The sequence below is a fragment of the Montipora capricornis genome, chromosome 2, assembly GCF_036669925.1.
Source record: "Montipora capricornis isolate CH-2021 chromosome 2, ASM3666992v2, whole genome shotgun sequence".
Lineage (NCBI taxonomy): Eukaryota > Metazoa > Cnidaria > Anthozoa > Scleractinia > Acroporidae > Montipora > Montipora capricornis.
Genome location: NC_090884.1, coordinates 10,199,757 through 10,207,256, shown reverse-complemented (window position 1 = coordinate 10,207,256; position 7,500 = coordinate 10,199,757). Strand labels below are relative to the sequence as shown.

Below are 7,500 nucleotides of genomic sequence, written 5' to 3'. Positions count from 1 at the left end.
AGCAAGGGGTTAGGTTTGGTTATATTTTAGAAAAGATATATATTTTTATCTTTAATTTTCCAGGAATAAGACTGAGAATCAGGTGACCATAAATAATTTGCAGGAAATATAAAATCTGGATTATTTTCATGTATTTACAGAGTGCTATCTTTCCTTAGTGTACCCCACCTACAACATCAACTCGTATTGTTTCAAGTACCTTCACACACCATGATTCAACTGTTGTAGAGGAAAGCTCGAATTCTCTCAAGAAAGTAAGTACTGAAGAGAACTGGCAGTACATGTAATGTTTACATAAGTTTCCTATAACATTACTTTTAAGTGCAAAACCATAAGCAATATTTGTACAAGTTGGGTACTATTAACAAATGGTAAACGCCATAGTGTGTAGTATTGAGTTATGGATGCACGCGGGAGGTTGCTAAGCACGAAAGAAGCGTAAGAGTCGCACGAGGCGATAGCCGAGTGCGACTCTACCTTCTTTGAGTGCTTAGCAAACCTCCCAAGTGCGTCCATAACTCAATACTACACGCTATGGCGTTTACCATTTGTTTTATAACATAACATTGACACATTGAAATAACAGAGGTCTATTTATTGAGCTACATCATAAAGCGTGCGCTTTGCTTTAGTTCTTGCGTAGGTCAGCAGCGCACACCCATGAGCAAATAGTACACGCTGAATTAACCAATAAGAGCACGCGCTGTGCTTTAGTTACGTTATATGGTGGGACATTGCTTTTTCTGTATAATGTTTTGCATCACAGACACCCAAAGAAACCCTCAAGAATGCAACTCCTTGTGCTAAGTGTGAAAAATTAAAGAAGGACAAGAAGAAACTTCAGCGGAAACTAAAAAGTATGGAATCTAAAGTGGAGGAATTGAGCCAGAAGATCATTGCTAACCAGTCAGAGTGGGCAAAGACCTTCCTAGAACTGAATCAATCACCAGAGAAATTAAAGGGTTCAACTGGTACAGGTGAAATGGACTGAATAACTCTTTTGGAAAGGGTTCACGTTATTTTTTCTGACTCTGTTTTTATGAAAGTCCCCATTCACAGTGCATGGACATGTATCAGCTTCAAAAGTAGTGGTGTCCAATTCTTAGAATGTGCATTACTGACAAATCTAGAGTTAATATACGTGTTCATAAGGAAACGTTGCGAACTTAGTTAATTTTTTGGTTTCACAATGTTATCATATCAATGTGTTCTTAGATACACAGACACCAGCAAGTAATGATGATCTGGATGATGATGAATTAAATGAGCAACCATTCTGTGATGATATGGAGTACGAGGCCAGTCAAGAATCCAATGAAAAGGAGATTGATGAGGACCCACCATGGACACCTGAAGAAACTGACAGCAAATATGCAAACACAGGAGATGACGATGACACTAAAGAATATGACAAACCTAGGTAAGTATGACATGCATAGTTATGGTTACATACACTATGTAATCTGGGGAAGGGAGAGGGTTACTAACAAACACTGTACACAAAAATGGTAGTTTTCTTCCCTCCTGTTACAAGCAGGTTGTGGTTAGGATCTTTAAGTAAAATTCTAGTAGTGGTACATAGATCCCTTGACAGAAGACACTCCTGATACCACTTCCCAGCTGATCCAATGGCACATGGGAGAATACTGATTTCAGTGGGGACTTTTATTTTCTTGTCATTGACAGGTTGCATTGTGAGGGAAAGAGCTTCAGGGAGGAACCCAAAGGAATTGTATTTCTCTCTAAACTCCTGTTACTATTTCAGTACTGCCATTTGTGTCTAGCAAGGCACCCTCACCTCAGTGTGACCCAAACAGGCACCATGCTTTCTATTGTGTCCAAGTGCAGCAGCTGTGATGGAACATACATTTGGAAAAGCCAACCATACTTGCTTGGAAAGTTTCCTGCAGGAAATATTTTGTTAAGCTTTGCTATTATTTGTGCTGGTGCAACCGTGGGTAAAGTACTCCTGGTTTTTAGGCACATGGGGTTGCTTTGTTACAACGAATGTACCTACTACTATCATCAGCGGCACCTTCTCTTCCCCAGCATTGTGAAGTTTTGGCGCTCTTATCAGGATGGCATTCTACAGTCATTAAAAGGAAAGGAGGTTGTGCTTGCTGGTGATGGCCGACATGATAGCATGGGCCACTCTGCAAAATATGGTACCTATACCATATTTTGCTGTACCATTGGCCTGATTATTCACATTGTTCTTGTCCAGGTAAAGTCACAAACTAAACATTTGGGTTGTATAAGCCCAAACACACTCTTCTTTATGAAACACCATTCTTTATGAATCAGCCCATGCACAGTCTGTAGACTTAAAAGTAATACCACTAAAGAAGCCACTAGTTCCTCATATGTGCAAAGGCCAGAATTTTGTTATCAATAATTATCAATTTCACTCTTGGTTCATTTATTTGTCAGGCCAATGAAGCAGGTAGCAGTTCTGGCATGGAATTTTTGGGCCACCAAAAGGCTTTGGCATTTTTGCTGGGAACAGGAATGGTAATTAAGTCCTTCATTTCTGATCGCCACCAGTCCATAGCTAAGTGGATGAGGGAGGAATGTCCCAAGAAGTGCAGAGAGTTGGGAAAGCCACTCATCGACCACTTCTTTGACCTATGGCACATTGGAAAAAGTAATTACAATAAACAGTGTGTTCTCATTATTATGATCAATTAATAACTGTTAGTAATATAAATACTATTATATTAATCAATATCATCATTATAATTATAAAGTATTGCAGCAGTACATACAATGTAGCTACTGTGTGTCATTATATAATAACCAAATCTATGCACACACTCTGATTGACCAATCAACTATGGTTTATCATTATTGTGCTGCTAAACTCATGGAAATTCTGTGCGTCATCTGAATTGTTAGATAAAAGCTATAGACCACAAGTTTCTATGGTTTACGGGCATGGCAAATCATGCTGGATTTTGGAATAGCACTCAAAGAATTCATAAATCACTCACCTGTGGCTCGTGATACACGATTCTTCGTATGTTCTTCCAACATCCCCTGTGATTTATGTTGTTTATCCTAGCAGACAGGTGATAAGAATGAAGCAAACTATCAACACAAGGATATTTCTTTAATTCACAAGGACAAGCCCTTCCTTTCTAACAATTGACCAATTTTGATATTAAAATTCAGCCTTACACAAAAGACCTCATTACAACGGAATAACTACAGACCTCAGTACAAGGGAATAACTACAGAGTTTGTGGGGTTTATTACTCAGAGCCCTGTGCTGAGGTTTGCTATGTAAAGCTGACTTGTAATATATTGAAATTGGACTATTCAAATACTTAGTAGTTATTATTACTATACTCATCTCTTTCATTTCAGAAATCCAAAAGCTTTTAACAAAGCTTAGTAAAGAGAAAGGCTGTGAGGTTATTGGCAGGTGGAAGAAGGCTTGTGTGAGGCATTTTTATTGGTCAGTAACCTCAACGACACCAAAGCTTGGAGATGTCATACTGGCTAAATTCAAGGCCTTCTTGTATCACATCATAAATCAACACAAGGATTTACCAAACGAGATCTTTAATAAGTGTGCCCATGGTATAATCACCACCCCGCGTCTTTGGATGACCAAAGGTACATGTATATATTGCCTCTTTCAGGTTAGACAGCATGCGGCATCACTGTGAAGTGATCACTAACCACATACTTCAAAATTCTCATTTGAAAGGATCAGTTGCATATGAGAAGTTGGTGGAAGCCCTCACTCAAAACTCATTGTTGAAAGGTATAAAACAAGCATCACCTGTGGCACAGACCAGCTGCTTGGAGGGCTACCACTCAGTAGTCAACCAGTTTGCGCCAAAAATGTTGGCATACTCCTACTTGGGGATGTTGTGCCGGTCAGTGAGAGCTAGTATGGTGTAGACAGAATACTGGGGCCAGACGCATGAAGCCCCTCTAAGTAATATGATGTATGCAAGAATTGTTTTCTCACAAACACAGTGCCCCATGGTTTTGATATCAGTAGCCTATTGTTAGAAAACAATACTCACGATATTTCCTTAGTTGCAGGGGTTTCATGAATCTAGCCCCTGCTTGTACCTTGCAGATTATTGCTGTTACTATTTATTATTATTATTATTATTATTATTATTATTATTATTATTATTATTATTGTTACATTGCTGTATTGTTGATGTTATTGTTTATCATTATCATGCTCATACTCTGCATAAATTATGTATAAATTATATGACAATTGCCAGTTTTTTGTTATTTAGGACTATCCTTGCAGCTATTCACTTTAATTATAACCTTACGAGGGAACCCAAGGTGGACAAGCAGGGCAAACCAAAGCTGAAGGTGACCTACCCTAAATTCAAACTAGGTGAAGCAACAGTCAGAGAAGTGAGAGTAGCCCAGAACTATGGTAAGTTAAAAAACTCATCAAAAATCAAATCCAATTTAATTGAGTGCATACAACTGCCATACCTGACTTAAGGAATTGCAGTCCAGTGGTTAGGGTGCTTGCCTTGAGATCCTTGGATCCTGGGTTCAAGACACATTCTAACTACTCGTTGAACTTTTTCCTGGTACTGTAGTCCCTGATTCAACTTCTCGGCTGCACTTGTAAATAGCCAACTAGCTTGTCTCGGCCAGTTGGGATTCTTACCAGTTGTTGTTGGAGGTTCTGTTCTATTGTGATTGTTTCGTTGGCCCTGAAAAGCCCCTATGGGAAGTGGCCAATAAAGTAAGTATATAAATTCGTATCACAGTTTACTTGTAAACAGTATTGCCTTCATATTCTTTGTTTTTTTCAGACTATGTCGAAGAACTGTATGCTACACTGATTAGAACACCAAGGGAGGTATTAAACCGCATACAGGATGAGCTAGCTGAGGAGACTCCAGAGGCCCTACACACCATGCTGCCTGATAAGGAGGATAAGGAAGCAGCGAAAAACAACTATCATCAAAGAAAAGCCAAAGAAACAGTTTTATGCCCGCCAACCTGTTCTGGTATCGAAAATATAATTACAAAAAAAATAAAATAAAAAACATTAAAAAGTTGAGAAAGGACAGTAAGAGATTTATTACACACATCTATGATCTTATTCCAAAACGGCCCCTACTTTAGTGTTTTCTAGGCCCTTCTTCCCTGTTCAAGTTTCAGAATTAGCAAGGGCTAACAAACAAATGAATACTGCAATGGCCCTTTCTTTCAGTACACTTTTATTGCACCCTGGAAAGTAATATTAACAATATCTCTCATGTACTGGTCATTAAAAAGTGTATATCTTCAAGTTAAATGGTGACTTTCTGGTGTTCTTTCCATTTACATGTAAACAGATGCAGAACTTCAACAGATACAACAGACCACAGTTGTTGGCCAAAGAAGGAAGTCACCCATGTGTAGAAAGTGTGGAAATCCAAGAAGAGGCCATAAAAAGGGCCAATGCAGCAGTACACATTCAACATACATGTAGTTCACAAATCAACATAAGAAACCCTACACTGTATTGTGGCTCAAGAAAAGGACTCTTAGAAAAGCATGGAAGAAGCTCATCAGGGATGGGGGATGTTGAATAGGGGGAATACTACATGTACACACTGTGTATGTTGTCATGCACTGCTGGTACATGTACATATAACTACTGTATTAAAGTTGGAGACAGACAAACAACAAAATAGTATTGGGTTCCATTATTTTAAGGGGATCAATGTGAGCCCATCAAGTTATGATGAATACATGGCATAAATTATACAAATACAGTGTGAAGAGTGCTTTCTACATCAGTGTTTTAGGGCCTGATTACATGAGCCAGGCTGGCCTGGTTAGCCAAGCTGGTGTCAGTTTGACGGGATCTAGGTATGTTTGTTAAATGCAATAAAAGTCAACTGTGTGATTACATGACAACCGGGCCAAGCCAATTAGTATTTTTTCATTTGATAACTCGACTATGTTTTACTGATATTTTTAAGGATGTATATTTTTGCAAATAATTTTCACTTTTAGCAACCATTTTCATATATTGATTAGTTAGTGCTGATAGTATTTTAATTTAGTGTCCCTTATTAGGAGGCCTTATATGGCCAGCTAGAAGGCTTTGACACTGAAATAAAGTTTATCATCATCATCATCATCATCGTCATCATCCTGGTTCTTGGCACACCGCGGCAGCCCGGCTAGCCGGACCAGCCTGGCTCGTGTAATTAGGCCCTTAGAAGGTCCACTGAATGAAATGAATGCCAAAATATTGTGGGGAAATTGCATCACAATTATGACCAATTTCACTACCTGGCTATCTTCCTTCCTGCCAAATAATAATTACGTAACTGACAATGTACCTGGTATCCAATCTACACGTACTTACCGGCCTAAGCAATTTTGTCACTGATACACAATAATCATCTTCCTCATAGCCCTGAAAATCCTCACCCGTTGTAGGAAAGGTCTTACGAATACTGTTGTAAACACAACAGGGAAGAGGAACTCTGTTGGAAGCTCCAACATGTTCCCACACTAGTCTAACAAATTGCCTGTAAGCAACAGCTCGGAGGAATCTGGGACAATAAAATATGGCTATGTAAATTTATAACTATAACTTCAGAGAAGTTCAGGTTTCAAGGGTAATCATCGTTTTATTGCTACAGAACTGTAATAATGTAAATGTACATATTATTTTCTATTCCAAACATCTTACATTGTCTACACTTTGTGATATACATGCATGTTACTGCATTCACAACTAAATGTAGGCATAACTTCCCTCAAGTGGTTAGTATTTTCTGTTTGTCTTAACTGGGTGATAATGAAAGTATAAAGTTACACATACTTACTCATGCTCGGCCGTGTCGCCTCGAGCCAACATGGTGGTGTAGGATTTTTTGGTTTTTGTTTTAAGACCAACTCCCGCAGTGTGTAGCACCCAACGATTTAAACAAACATCATCGAAACCGGGATGTGCAATGATGCAGTCACCTTCCCTTTCTAACTCCTCCATCTTTTCAACGCATCGATCAACTTCCATACAACATCTGCACTCTTCAGGTTTTACAACAAACTCTAGCGAGCAGTTGGAGCATTTGCACCTGAGGGAAAAGTGGGAAAATGATCTAATTAATATGACAAGGCACACAAATTTCGGTGGATAGCTCAATGCCCATATAAAGTTGCATGTCTGGAAGTGGAATTTTGTGACGTGGATGTGTAAATGTGTAGGCAGCCTTTCCACTAGTTAACCGGCCCAAAAAAACGTTTCCTGTCTACTAGCGACACAAATATAATAAAGAGCACTACAAACCAGTTTTCGACGTCTTCTTCCCCAGAGAATCTACTCCAGAGCATCTCGTCTTCCTCTTCTTCTTGGGCTACTTGTTCCTGGTATTCCGCCGCTTCTTTCTCCGTGGCAATCGGCTCAATATTTTCGTCGTAAGGCAAGAAGTCTTCGTTGGCTGAAAAAAAACTGTCCTCTGAAGCCTCGGATGATTGTTCTTGACTGCTTTCACTAGATTC

The 7,500-nt window shown here is 39.1% G+C and overlaps 4 protein-coding genes and 1 long non-coding RNA gene across 10 annotated transcripts in view; 2 read left to right on the top strand and 3 right to left on the bottom strand.

The window, feature by feature from the left end:
* The window catches only part of LOC138038784 (uncharacterized), a 1,225-nt gene extending 977 nt beyond the window's left edge, over positions 1-248 (top strand). Inside the window, exon 3 of the long non-coding RNA XR_011130299.1 lies at positions 159-248. This is a non-coding gene — a long non-coding RNA (uncharacterized lncRNA). The remainder of the gene's footprint in view (positions 1-158) is intronic.
* The window catches only part of LOC138038793 (mucosa-associated lymphoid tissue lymphoma translocation protein 1-like), a gene marked incomplete at its 5' end in the record, with an annotated part of 207,274 nt that overhangs the window by 121,931 nt on the left and 77,843 nt on the right, over positions 1-7,500 (bottom strand). The gene's annotated exons all lie outside the window — the stretch shown is intronic.
* The window catches only part of LOC138038799 (uncharacterized), a 212,930-nt gene that overhangs the window by 154,458 nt on the left and 50,972 nt on the right, over positions 1-7,500 (bottom strand). The window lies entirely within an intron of this gene.
* Positions 1,259-7,500, bottom strand: part of LOC138038783 (uncharacterized) — a 6,567-nt gene continuing 325 nt past the window's right edge. Inside the window, exons 1-7 of one of the 2 annotated variants that reach the window (XM_068884826.1) lie at positions 7,289-7,500; positions 6,825-7,076; positions 6,359-6,548; positions 4,477-4,714; positions 2,991-3,057; positions 1,799-1,904; positions 1,259-1,398 (exon numbers count right to left, since the gene is read on the bottom strand). The exon at positions 7,289-7,500 is cut by the window's right edge and continues 217 nt beyond it. In XM_068884826.1, coding sequence (XP_068740927.1) covers positions 4,595-4,714; positions 6,359-6,548; positions 6,825-7,076; positions 7,289-7,500 — 774 coding nt within the window. In that variant the 3' untranslated portion in view covers positions 1,259-1,398; positions 1,799-1,904; positions 2,991-3,057; positions 4,477-4,594. Of the gene's footprint in view, positions 1,399-1,798; positions 1,905-2,486; positions 2,626-2,990; positions 3,058-4,476; positions 4,715-6,358; positions 6,549-6,824; positions 7,077-7,288 lie in introns of those variants that run through there. The other variant, XM_068884827.1, reaches the window with a different exon arrangement.
* LOC138038782 (uncharacterized) lies at positions 1,287-5,672 on the top strand. The gene is made up of 8 exons (XM_068884825.1): positions 1,287-1,420; positions 1,687-2,224; positions 2,431-2,644; positions 3,367-3,618; positions 3,713-3,884; positions 4,266-4,414; positions 4,806-5,003; positions 5,334-5,672. Exons 1-8 carry the CDS (start codon positions 1,287-1,289, stop codon positions 5,468-5,470), a joined length of 1,794 nt encoding a protein of 597 aa, XP_068740926.1. The 3' UTR covers positions 5,471-5,672.

What these genes read in the sequence shown, in the direction of transcription:
- LOC138038782 (XM_068884825.1), top strand. Translation starts at nt 1,287, where the DNA reads ATGGAGTACGAGGCCAGTCAAGAATCCAATGAAAAGGAGATTGATGAG. An exon ending in GAGAGTAGCCCAGAACTATG is followed by an intron (nt 4,415 to 4,805) that starts GTAAGTTAAAAA and finishes TGTTTTTTTCAG; the next exon opens with ACTATGTCGAAGAACTGTAT. An exon ending in ATGCCCGCCAACCTGTTCTG is followed by an intron (nt 5,004 to 5,333) that starts GTATCGAAAATA and finishes ACATGTAAACAG; the next exon opens with ATGCAGAACTTCAACAGATA.